Consider the following 13548-nt stretch of genomic DNA (forward strand, 5'->3'; position numbering starts at 1 on the left):
CTCTACTTTTGTATTAACATTATTTTCATACAAAAAGCAAAAACAAACACACACACACAAAAAACCAAAAATTTACATGGGGGAGGCAGTGGATTTAAAAACAGAATAACTGAACATTATCATTTCCCCAGCCTCAAAAATGGTATGAATCAAGAATCTGGAGAACCATACTCTTGGCTATAAACACATAAAATGAATTAGTGAATTCATTATATTTTTCTAGAACAGCTAGCAAAAAACACATACAAATACTGCCCATTTCAAAGGATTAACAAACACATAAAAAGACTGCATTATTTAAAGCCTTAAAGATTAAAATACTTAAAACTGTATTACTAGAAATATGGAGTATTTGAGATTTCACAAATATTTTCGATTACTATCATTGTCACTGTATGGTATCATATATTAATAAAAGAGAAAATTAAAAGGACATCTTATCATGGTGTTATCGCTTAGATTTTGGATATGTTCTAATCCATAAACTTAACAGGAAAATGAAACTCAGAATTTGTTATTAAAACATAAAATATTGTGCTTCTAAAATGGGGAAAATGTTAGCTTCTTAAAACATCTCCATTTCTGAAAAGGCAGTATTTCTATTCTTCTGCTACATCATGTTAATAAAATGAAATGCTTTGAAACTCAAAAATAAAGTATAAAAAATCTTATCCAGTCAAGACTTAGTTTCTCACCTAAGTATGTACTTGGTTCTCCTTTCCTGCATTTTCTTTTTCACACTTACTAGATATTCTTGCCGAAAACTATAGACTCAGTGAAACATAATTTCAAAATTATCCCCCTTCTCAAACCATAAAATATATGACTGTTCACCATTAAACATTTGCTAGAATTAGCAGTTTTGAAAGGTGAAAAAAAAATTTTGTCTAAGTTATTATTTTGATTTCCTAAAAGCATACAAAATTTGGAAATTACTTAGAAAGGAGTTTCATTTTCTGCTACCTAATATAAATGTATTTATACTGAAAGAAATGTTTCTGAGAAAAATGTCCACTCAGCTGGAAAATGGAAAATCACAAGTAACTTAAAACAGTTTTCAGTGAAATGTATTTGTCATAATCATCTGCCTATTCTCCAGGGACAGTAACAGATACTAAGGCTACCCTTTCAACAGTGGCTAAATTGTGCTTTCATATTGTCTGAAGAGGAACTAAAGAGACTCTTGATGAGGGTAAAAGAGGAGAATGGAAAAGCTGGCTTGAAACGCAACATTAAAAAAAATAGTGTCATGGCATCCAGTCCCATCACTTCATAGCAAACAAAAAAAGTGGAAACAGTCACAGATTTTATTTTATTGGGCTCCAAAACCACTGTGGGAGGTGACTGCAGCCATGAAATTAAAAGACGCTTGCTCCTTAGAAGGAAAGCTATGACAAACCTAAACAGCACATTAAAAAGTACAGATATCACTTGGCTGCCAAAGGTCTGTATAGTCAAAATTATGGTTTTTCCAGTAGTTATGTACAGATATGAGAGCTGGACCATAAAGAAGCCTAAGCATTGAAGAATTGATGCTTTGGAATTGTGCTGGAGAAGACTCCTGAGTCCCCTAGACAGCAAGGAGATCAAACCAATCAACCCTAAAGGAAATCAACCCTGATTCATTGGAAGGACTGATGCTGAAGCTGAAGCTCCAATACTTTGGCTACCTGATGTGAAGAGCTGACACAATAGAAAAGACCCTGAGGCTTGAAAAGACTGAAAGCAAAAAGGAAAAGGGGGAAGAAGAGGATGAGATGGTTAGACATCATCAACCACTCAATGGTCATGAATTTGAGCTAACTCTAGAAGACCGTAGAGGACAGAGGAGCCTAGGCTACACTGTCCATGGGATCACAGAGAGTTTGACACAACTTGGCGACTGAACAATTGTTTCCAGATATATAGAAGAGGTTTTAGTAATCAGTCTTAATGAAAATATCCCTTTTGAATTAGAATTATCCCAAGTAGAGATTAAACTTTCTATATGTAAATAATGCACATATATCAGGAGTAAGAAATTAGAGAAGACACTGATAAGATTCTAAATTTTCCACTATCAAAGAAACATTACACTTTTACTTTTAATCACCAGGAGTTCATCTGTTGTTAAGCTTCAAAATATTAGGAATAACTTATTTTAATTAAAAAAATTTATAGTGATTTACTCTCTTACCAGTCACCTCCCAATTTAAATAAACAAATCTTACAAATCAAATCCTTTTACTTTTAACTCTAGCAAAGAGGTGGGCAAAAATAGCAAGAAGAATACTGAATTGGTAAATTTAAATAACAGGAATCTCATTCTGCCTCAACTACTGACTGAATTACTAATTAACCTTCAATCATTATGTAACAAATTTTTTCAATTCTATCTTAGCTATTATTGGTAACTTCCGTTCTCCTGTGTAAAATATTAAAATGTAACAATGCCTGCCCTATTACATAGGTTTGTTAATAGTAAGAAAAAATTACTGTTTGAGAAATCATTGAAAAATCTTTCAAAATATAAGAATTAGAAACTTAATAGTCACTTAAAATGCTAAATTATTAGACATCACGCATTTCATTGGCATTCTGTTGCTTCCCACCCCATGTGTTTTTATGATTATCAGTCACAAAATACCTAGTTTAATATCACTAAATAGAAAAAAAAAATCACTAAATAGGATCAGAGTTCAGTCAGAAGTTGTAAGAGAAGGCTAACCTCTTATTATTGAAAGCTGTAAAGATGATGTATCTTAGTCATATGGAAAGTGTTTGAGAATGAAACTAACCTAAAAGAAAAGAGGTGAGAAATGGAGAGAGAGAATACAATTAACATATTTTCAACTCTTAGGTCATTCTGCCTGAAATTACTTTTGGTCTTGCTTGTCATGAAAGCAAATAACTTCCTTTTTAGCTCAGTTGAATTAGGTTTGTTAAATTTGTTACTTATCCATCAACTTAAGCATTCAATACCATCCGAAATTCACAACTATTTCATGAGCGTAACTATTAAGCTTTTTAATATAAACAAAAATACTGATACATGATATCTTATATCTAAATGGGGTATGGGATTTCCCTGGTCCAGTGGTTAAGACTCCAAGCATTCACTGCAGGGGGCACTGGTTCAATCCCTGGTCAGGGAACTAAGATTCCATATGCCACATGGCACAGACAAAAAATAAATGAATGAATGAAGAGGTAAAGGTTTCGATAACATGTTACTGGTATAGTGAAGGACAGGGAGCCTATAGTGCTGTAATCCATGGGGTCTCAAAAGAATCAGACAAGACTTAGCGACTAAGCAACAACCCTGGTACGTTCTGCTTAATAAAATCCACGTGCAGCATCAGTCAATCCATTTGTTATCCTTAACTCACAGAACTTCCTTACAAATTAAGTATCTCTGACAAATATAAAATATTCAAAGGTGGCTATCAACAATATTATATTTTGATAAAGTCAGAAGTCTTAACCATTTCTAGGTAATAAAAATCCCTGAGATGCTTATTAAAATTATTAACTTTAAAAAACATAATGATCAGCTAAAACTGGACAGTTAAATGCTATGACCATTTTACTTACAGGGCTTTGAGGGTTAACTGAACAGTTCTCCTAAAGAAACAACAGAGAGAGTAACCCAAACTTTAAAAAATCTTGCCACAAATTAGAATTCCACAGCATAGTCTTTTTAGAGGGTAATTTATAAGTAGGTTTTAAAATAAAAAGTACAAATGCTCTTGGTTAAACAATCACACTTTTAACATTCTATTCTGCATGAAACAGTACATAAGAGTGTTACTAATGCATTATTTAAAATGCAAAAAGAAGTAGGGAATACTTGCATTTTCTAATGATGGAATAATTAAATTACAGTATATGTATTATGCATATGCATGTATATTTGGACACATAAACATATATATGGATGGATAGATATGCACACACACATCTATCAACACACATATGCAGCTACAAAAAAGCAGTGGATCTACATTTACAGAAAAAGAAAGGGCTCATGATATCCTGGGAAGTGGAAAAAACACAAACCACAAATCTCGAGATCTCATTAAAAAAAAAACCCTTATGAACACATGTAATAAATGTTAAATAAACTGAGCATTATAGCAGACACTTTTAGTTTAGCTTAATTCTTACAACATAGTAAAATACACACACATACACATTTATAATTATGCCAAAGAAGAATAAGAATAAATACCCTCTAGTGGTAACTTCTGAGAAATAGTCCTTTTGTTGGGGTGAGGAGGTGGATGGGAAAGAGATGTGAGACAGGACTTTCATTTTTTACTGTATATTGTTTAATATCACTATTATTTTTATATATAATTTATATAATTTTGAAGCTTTTTTAAACAGAACAAGATTCCTCTGGAGCTTTTCATATATGAGATTAAATATAGGCAAAGTTAAAATGTAAAAGAGCTAAAATATTTTCACCTTTAAAAACAGGTCTTTAGATTATCAGCATGTTGTCAGTTTTAAAAATAGAATGCTAAGATTATTTTCATCAGCAGCCTGTTATACACAATACTTTAGTGAAATGATGTCAGAAGGCAAGCATGGGTGTGTGACATTCACATGGTCCTAGGATCACATCACTGGCACCCTCTCTTCATACCTTAAAAGGAGGTTTAATTCTAGAGATAAAGCCCACCCTCTACAGCATTTCAGCCCCACTGATCTACTAAATTAACTTAATCTTAACAGGCACGCTATACTTAAAACAAATGTTAATACAACAGAAAACTCTTATTTAAACTGCAAAATCATTCCAATGTAATACCTTTAATTAAACACTTGCAATGTGCCAAGATTTGGGGAAGAGAGGGATATAAGAGTGAAAAAATAAATACTACATATTTCTGATGCTTAATAAACTCAGTTTAATAAGAGCGCAACACAATAAATAGTAATGATAACAAAAAAACATAAAATTCAGTAGACACGTATAACCTATTACAAGAACACAATGAAGGATGACCAACTAATTCCTGTCTAGTCTCCTGGAATCATAACCCTTTTTCTTATTTTCTTATTCTGCAGAGCTATTCTTAGAGACTTCTAAGAATTTCTAAATATTACACTGCAAGTTAATGAACTTATAGATTGTACCCAAAAAACACCAACTCTGTAAATATTTTTTAACCTAGCTTGAACAAAATGGAATTCAAAGATACATTTTATTATGATTTAAATTCAATAAGCATTTACTTTGTGCTCAGTATTTGGAGAAATTTTATAATAAAACCTACAGACACTTATTTACAGTACTGGCTCTTAACTGAGATGATTCTGTCCCCTAAGAAACATTCAGCAATGCTTGGAGACATTTTTGCTTGTGACAACTGGTGGAGGTGTCCTACAGGCATCTAGTGGGTAGAGGCCAGGGGTGCTGCTAACACTACAATAAACAAGACAGCTTCCCCAAACAAATAATTATCTGGCCCAATAAGTTGCCACTGCTTAAGCTGAAAAACTCTGTTACAGTAACAGCTTACCAATCTCCAACTCAAGCTATTAAACAGACTCACCTTTTTATAGTCAACAAAAATTCCTGAAAAGTAGCAAAAAAATGAAAAAGAAAACAAAAAACAAACCCTAAGTTGTAAAGCATTATCTGGTATGGAGCACATATTATGTGCCAAGCACTGTATTGGGACCTTGCCTCTAACTGCAGCAAAACTATGTCTGAGCAAAGAAATCTGTCCAACATTGCCTTGCTAGTTAGGGTCAGAGATGAGCTATTAAGACCTCACTCACTTGATCTAAAGCTCACACTTTTCTCACTGTTATCACCAGGCAGTCAAAGCAGATTTTACCAAGTCTCATGTTTATGGACTTTACTAGTGGAAAAGCCTCTCACACACTGACCCAATGGTTAGGCTCTCATATTCCAGAAAAATTCTTGTAAGTTTGCTTATCTGATTGTTAAATCCATAAATAATTTAAAACAGAAAATAAAAGGGCAGCTACAAGCTGATACTAGAGCCAGAGAGAAATGTGAAAACTGTACACAAAGGAGATGGCAAAACAAAAGATAAAAGTACAAGAAGCTCAAAAGCCTAGGGCCTTCAAAAGCCTAGGGACTTTATTACAGAGATACGTCATTCTATACAGTGATACGATGGGGCAAAGGAAGGAAGAAAATAGAGAAGGAAGGAGCACTGAGGGAAGGAGAGAGGGGAAGGTGTACGGAAGGGTGAAGAGAGAGGAAATGAGCCAGGGAAGGAGGTAAAAAGAGGAGTAGAAGGAGAAAGCAGAGGGAAAGAGAAACACGAGATGAGCCTGGAAGAACACAGATCAAAGAAAGACCAAGTGGAGGGAACAACTTCGTGAAAAACCATGGGAAAAATTCAAAAGGAAACATAGAAATGGAGGGGGGGAAAGGGGAAAGAGAGCAAATGACTTTAACCCATAAGAAATGGAGATCCAGACAGAAATATATGGAGAACAGAGAAGGGAAAAAGAAAGCTATCCAACAGATTACAAGAAACAGATGTTTAAATCACTCCTAATGCAAAAAGTTCTATACACACACTGTCTATGTTTAGTAGTTACTAGCCACAGACAGGTGGCTATAAGCACAGAAATTTGTTTTAATCTGAACAGAGATGTGCTATAACATACACAAATAGCACAACAATTATATCAAAGAAATTCTCACACTGTTAAGAAAGTTCTAGGACCCACAACAGATTTCCTAACCTGGGCATCTTGCAAAGGGACTGAGAACTCCCAGGGAATTTGACCTTGGAGACCAGTGGGAGACTGAGCCACTGGGTGCAATCTCAAAAATGACAAAATAATCTCTGTTCGTTTCCAAGGCAAACCATTCTATATCACAGAAGTCCAAGTTGGTGCCCCAACCACTAATGCCAAAGAAGCTGAAGTTGAACAGTTCTATGATCACCTATGAGACCTTCTAGAAATAACACCAAACAAAGATGTCCTTTTCATCATAGGGGATTAGAATGCAAAAGTAGGAAGTCAAGAGATACCTGGAGTAACAGGCAAGTTTGGCCTTGGGAGTACAAAATGAAGCAGGGCAAAAGTCTAACAGTTTTGCGAAAAGAACACACTGGTTATAGTAAACACCCTCTTCCAACAACACAAGAGAAGACTCTACACATGAACATCACCAGATGGTCAACACCGAAATCATACTGACTGTATTCTTTGCAGCCAAAGATGGAAAAGCTCTATACCATCAGCAAAAACAAGACCGTGAGTTGACTGTGGCTCAGATCATAAAATCCTTATTGCAAAATTCAGACCTAAAGAAAGTAGGGAAAACCACTAGACATTCGGGTATAACCTAAATAAAATCCCTTACGATTCTACAGTGGAAGTGACAAATAGATTCAAAGGATTAGATCTAATAGATAGAGTGTCTGAAGAACTATGGACGGAGGTTCGTGACATTTTACAGGAGACAGTGATCAAGACCATCCCCAAGAAAAAGGAATCCAAAAAAGGCAAAATGGTTGTCTGAGGAGGCCTTACAAATAGCTGAGAAAAGACAAGAAGCTAAAGACAAAGGAGAAAAAGCAAGATATTCCCATCTGAATGCAGAGTTCCAAAGAATAGCAAGGAGAGATAAGAAAGCCTTTCTCAGTGATCAATGCAAAGAAATAGAGGAAAACAACAGAATGGCAAAGACTAGCGATCTCTTCAAGAAAATTAGGGAACATTTCATGCAGAGGGGCACAATAAAGGACAGAAATGGTATGGACCTAACAGAAGCAGAAGATATTAAGACGAGATGGCATTTAATGCAAAGAACTATGTGACCCAGTTAACCATACGGTGTGATCGCTCACCTAGAGCCAGACATCCAGGAATGCAAAGTCAAGTGGGTCTCAGGAAGCATCACTACGAGCAAGCTAGTGGAGGTGATGGAATCCCAGCTGAGCTATTTCAAATCTTAAAAGATGATGCTGTGAAAGTGCTACAGTCAATATGCCAACAAATTTGGAAAACTCAGCAGTGGCCACAGGACTGGAAAAGGTTAGTTTTCATTCCAATCCCAAAGAGAGACAATGCCAAAGAATGTTCTGCACAAGTTCCGCACAACTACACTCATCTCACACGCTAGCAAATGTTCAAAATTCTCCAAGTGAGACTTCAACAGTACATGAACTGAGAAATTTCAGATGTTCAAGCTGGATTTAGAAAAGGCAGAAGAACCAGAGATCAAATTGCCAACAACCACTGGCTCATCGAAAAAGAAAGAGAGTTCCAGAAAAACATCTACTTTTGCTTTATTGACTATGCCAAAGCCTTTGACTGTGTGGATCACAACAAACTGTGAAAAATTCTTCAAGATGGGAATACCACATCACATCACCTGCCTCCTGAGAAATTTGTATGCAGGCCAAGAAGCAACAGGACCACACATGGAACAACTGACTGATTCCAAACAGGGAAAGGAGTATGTCAAGTCTGTATATTATCACCCTGCTTATTTAACTTATACGCAGAGTACATCATGCGAAACGCCAGACTGGATGAAGCACAAGCTGGAATTAAGACTGCCAGGAGATATATCAATAACATCAGATATGCAGATGATATCACCCTTATGGCAGAAAGCAAAGAGGAACTAAACAGTCTCTTGATCAAAGTGAAAGAAGAGTGGAAAAAGCTGGCTTAAAATTCAACATTCAAAAAACTAAGAACATGGCATCTGGTTCCATCACTTCATGGCAAACAGACACAGAAACAATGGAAACAGTGATACTTAATTTTCTTGGGCTCCAAAATCACTGCAGATGGTGATTGCAGCCATCAAATTGAAAGATACTTGCTCCTTGGAGGAAAGGCTATGACCAACCTAGACAGCATATTAAAAAGCAGAGACATTACTTTGCCAACAAAGGCCCTTCTAGTCAAAGCTATGGTTTTTCCAGTAGTCATGTATGAATGTGAGAGTTGTACCATAAAGAAAGCTGAGCGGCAAAAAATTGATGCTTTTGAACTGTGGTGTTGGAGAAGACTCTTGAGAGTCCCCTTGGACTGCAAGGAGATCAAATCAGTCAATCCTAAAGGAAGTCAGTCCTTAATAGTCACTGGAAGGACTGATGCTGAATCTGAAGCTCCAATAATTTGGCCACATGATATGAAGAACTGACTCACTGGAAAAGACCCTGATGCTGGGAAAGACTGAAGGCAGGAGGAGAAGGGGATGACAGAGGATGAGAATGTCTGGATGGCATCACTGACTCGATGGACATGAGTCTGAGCAAGCTCTGAGAGTTGGTGATGGACAGGGAAGCCTGGCGTGCTGCAGTCCATGGGGTCGCAAACAGTCGGACAAGACTGAGCAACTGAACTGAGCTGAAAACACACACTTATCTTCCAAGATTTAGTATGAAAAAATATTAAATATCTCATTGATATTTCATGCTAATTACATAAAATGATAAGTTGGATATAGTGTATTAAATAAAATTATTAAAAATAAGTTCACACTTCCTTTTACTTTTTTAGTGTGACCTGCTAGAAAATTTAAAATTACAAAAGTGGCTCACATGTGTCTACTGTATTGTGCTTCTCTGGAGTTTAACACCGCCTCAGGACTCCTTCTCCAAGCCAGGCTTCAACAGTACGTGAGCCAGGAACTTCCAGATGTTCAAGCTGGATTTAGAAAGCATAGAGGAACCAGAGATCAAATTGCCAACACCTACTACATCACAGAAAAAGCAAGAGAATTCCAGAAAAACATCTACTTATGCTTCACTGACTAAAGATGATGTGGATCACAAAAAACTGTGAAAAATTCTTAGAGAGATGGGAATACCAGACCACCTGATCTGCCTCCTAAGAAACCTGCCTGCAAGTCAAGAAGCAACAGTTAGAACTAGACATGGACAATGGACTGGTTCCAAATTGGGAAAGGAGTATGTCAAGGCTGTATATTGTCACCCTGCTTATTTATATACAGAGTACATCATGCAAAATGCTGGGCTGGATGAAACACAAGCTGGAATCAAGATTGCCAGGAGAAATATCACTAACCTCAGATATGCAGATGACACCCACGTTTATGGCAGAAAGCAAAGAGGAACTAAAGAGCCTCTTTATGAAAATACAAGAGGAGAGGGAAAAAGCTGGTTTAAGTTCAACATTCAAAAAACTGAGATCATGGCATCTGGTCCCATCACTTCATGGCAAGCAGATGTAGAAACAATGGAAATAGTGACAGACTTTATTTTCTTGGGCTCCAAAATCACTGCAGATGGTGACTGCAGCCATGAAATTAAAAGACGCTTGCCCCTTGGAAGAGAAGCTATGACAAACCATGACAGCATATTAAAAAGCAAAGACATTACTCTACCGACAAAGGTCCATCTAGTAAAGGCTATGGTTTTGCCAGTAGTCATGCTGAACCATAAAGAAAGCTGAGTGCCGAAGAATTGATGCTTTTAAGCTGTGGTGTTGGAGAAGACTCTTGAGAGTCCCTTGGACAGCAAGAAGATCAAATCAGTCAATCCTAAAGGAAATCAGTCCTGAATATTCATGGGAAAGACTGAGGTTGAAGCTGAAACTCCAATATTTGGGCCACATAAAGCCAATTCATTAGAAAAGACTCTGATGCTGGGATAGATTGAAAGCAGGAGAAGAAGGGGACAACATAGGACAAGATGGTTGGAAGGCAACACCAACTCAATGGACATGAGTTGGGGCAAGCTTCAGGAGATGGTGAAGGACAGGGATGCCTGGCGTGCTGCAGTCCATGGGGTTGCAAAGAGTCGGACACGACTGAAGGACTGAACAAAAAAAGGACCCATTCTGGTGCCAAAGTGAAATAACAGAAACCACTGCCATTCTTACACTCATTCTTCTTTTAGAATCCCAGTTGTAAATGATATGGAAGTACATAACTAGATGTCTACCTGATTATGACATGAACCAGGAGATCAAACAAGACATAAACCTCTATTAACTGTTTTTAACAGTTAAATGAATGCAAGTGCTAAGACATGTTACTATTAGACCTGGGTGAAGAGTGATGACATAAAACTGGAAAATTTAATAGAGCAAAACCAGGAGATGCAATTTGTAACCTTAAAATAACTCTAGGTCTTAAAAACCTGACATTACCTGAGTAGTACACTAAAGAAACATATTTGAAGATTTTTGATACATTCATAAAAATGAAACATACAAGGACATTTTTGAAAACCCCTTCAAAGGACTTATTCAATGTTTCTGAAAGTTTTTTAAGAAATCACTGTCCTCACTCATATAAGATAATTTTCTCATGTTATATAAAAATAAATCCCAGAATGTTTCATTAAGAAAAAAATAAATGTATATTTCACTAACTATGAAAAGAAAAAAACGAATCTACTTTTTATTTATTATATAACATCTTACTGGAAAAAAAAATTTTGTTACATAGTGACTATATTCTTACCCTTCTATTTGTATGAAATAAAATCAAATTCAAACCACAGTCTAACTACCAAGTAGCAAAGAATTAAACATTTTGGAAAGATTAAAACAGTGTGACTCAAATTTTAATGTACACCCAAATTCATCTGAGATGGTCATTAAAATGTAGATTCTCATTCAGTAGGTCTGGGGTAGGGTTGAAAATTGTCCATATCAAACAAACTCCAAGGTGACACCAATATTGCAGGTCTATGGATCACACTTTAAGTAAGCAGCTAAAACACTTTTTCCTACATTTAAAATGTATAAGGCACTATACTCAATATTTTTAACAGCCTATAAGGGAAAAGAATCTGAAAATGAGTATATATAATCTGAATCAAATGCTCTACATCTGATACTAACATGATGCTGTAAATTAACTAAACTTCAATAAAATATAAAAATAAAACGTAGAATAATTTATATTTAGTAAAGTAAAAATGCAAATTTTCCCAAAGGAAGCATTCTATTTTCTATTTGTGGCATCACCTCGAATAACATGTATTTTAGTGTTTCCATGAGTTGACTGTTCAGCATTACCAGGCTCCCAACCATACCAATCCATCTATAAAACTTGGGAATTCTTGGTGGCTAATAGAGATCAGGTTAATATTTATTTGGGATAAGTGCCCTAACATTTATGTTGAGTTCTGAGATCCAGATAATGGGAAGAGAGTATCAGGGAAAGGAGAGGAAGTGGTAATATTTCTCTGGAAATTATTACATCTATGAAATGCAACACACCATACTCATGTACCGACATATTTATCATATGATACCACAAAAAATGAATATTAAAAGGCAACAGAACTACATCCTTATGTGACTAATAGTGGAGACTGAATTACTGATTTCTCAGTGATTTCTTTTCCCTTTATTCTCTTCTGAATCTACCAAATATTTGACAACAAACATCAAGTACTTCTCATTATTCAAATATACTTTTAAAATTAAAAACATATGACAAAAATCCATGAGAAAGGGCCAAGGAAACACTAATATTGAGGGAATACTGAAGAATTTCTTGTTAACGGTGGTTAAGATATATCTTTTAAGTACAATAAGGAAAAAATAACTTAGGATGACAATGTAAAGACTGAAGTTACTTACCTTAGTGAAGTTATTCAGATGGCCTAGCTTTCTCATATTTGATACTCCTTGCAATTTGGCCACATTTTGGAGAATCTCCCTTAAGTTATCAGAAGGTTCTAGAACAGATAAAATAATTTAACATAATTTTAAAAGATTAAGATAATTTTAAAATAATTTTCCCTAACAAAACACATGAAATGTGCAGTATTAAAACTTCACAACTTTGACTCGGTTTTTTTAAAGTCTTACATTCTGTCTCTAACTTACCTACTTAGGAGACTTCAAAGTTTATGTGGATGGCTCACTGAATGACCTTCACCTTTCTACTACATTTATACCTGTGGTCCAACTCTCTACATCACCTGGAACTATTTAACCACTAATTCTAAAATTTCAACCCCAACTGCAGAACACCTCTCACTTCTGGCTATAATGTAGTAACAGAAACCATAATGTCTTATTTGAATCAACCCAAAAACTGAAAAAAACATATAAAACAACAGTTCTCAAAACACTGGACATTAAGAAGTAAATAAAAATAATCATTGAGAAATGAAAAAGAAAACAAGAATGCTTTACAACTGCCCTCAGTTTACTGTCATTAGAGTGTTTCCAGGCCTTGGTGCTGAGAGGAGATACCCAGGCAAACTGAGTTCAAGAGACAGAGCTCAGAGTCCAGGGAGAACAAAGAGCATCAGAGAACAGCACACTGCACAGAGACAATACTGAACGTCTGCAAAAGGACCCTTTGTGTAGCCGTTACAGCAATAACTGGTGCATGTGTGTGAGGAAATTATCACTTGAAAAAATTAAAGGGATGAATATCAGTGTTTACACAAGACAGGGAGCAGTGCTTGTTTCTAACGGCCATACTGTGCATGGGGCATTGGACAGAGTATTCGGAAAAGTCTTGGCTCAGTGGTAGAGAACAATCATGCACAGACTAAACATTTCTTTGATTCTACCTAACAAATCTTTGGGCTTCCCTGGCAGTTCAGGTGGTAA

At 35.9% G+C, this 13548-nt stretch overlaps 1 protein-coding gene across 5 annotated transcripts in view; it reads right to left on the reverse strand.

Moving 5' to 3' along the window:
* Positions 1-13548, reverse strand: part of RICTOR (RPTOR independent companion of MTOR complex 2) — a 118909-nt gene that overhangs the window by 72015 nt on the left and 33346 nt on the right. For all 5 annotated transcript variants that reach the window (XM_065905123.1, XM_065905121.1, XM_065905119.1 and 2 more), the window contains one exon: positions 12562-12659. In XM_065905123.1, the coding sequence (XP_065761195.1) occupies positions 12562-12659 (98 nt within the window). The remainder of the gene's footprint in view (positions 1-12561; positions 12660-13548) is intronic.

This window comes from Muntiacus reevesi, chromosome 14 (genome assembly GCF_963930625.1).
Source record: "Muntiacus reevesi chromosome 14, mMunRee1.1, whole genome shotgun sequence".
NCBI lineage: Eukaryota > Metazoa > Chordata > Mammalia > Artiodactyla > Cervidae > Muntiacus > Muntiacus reevesi.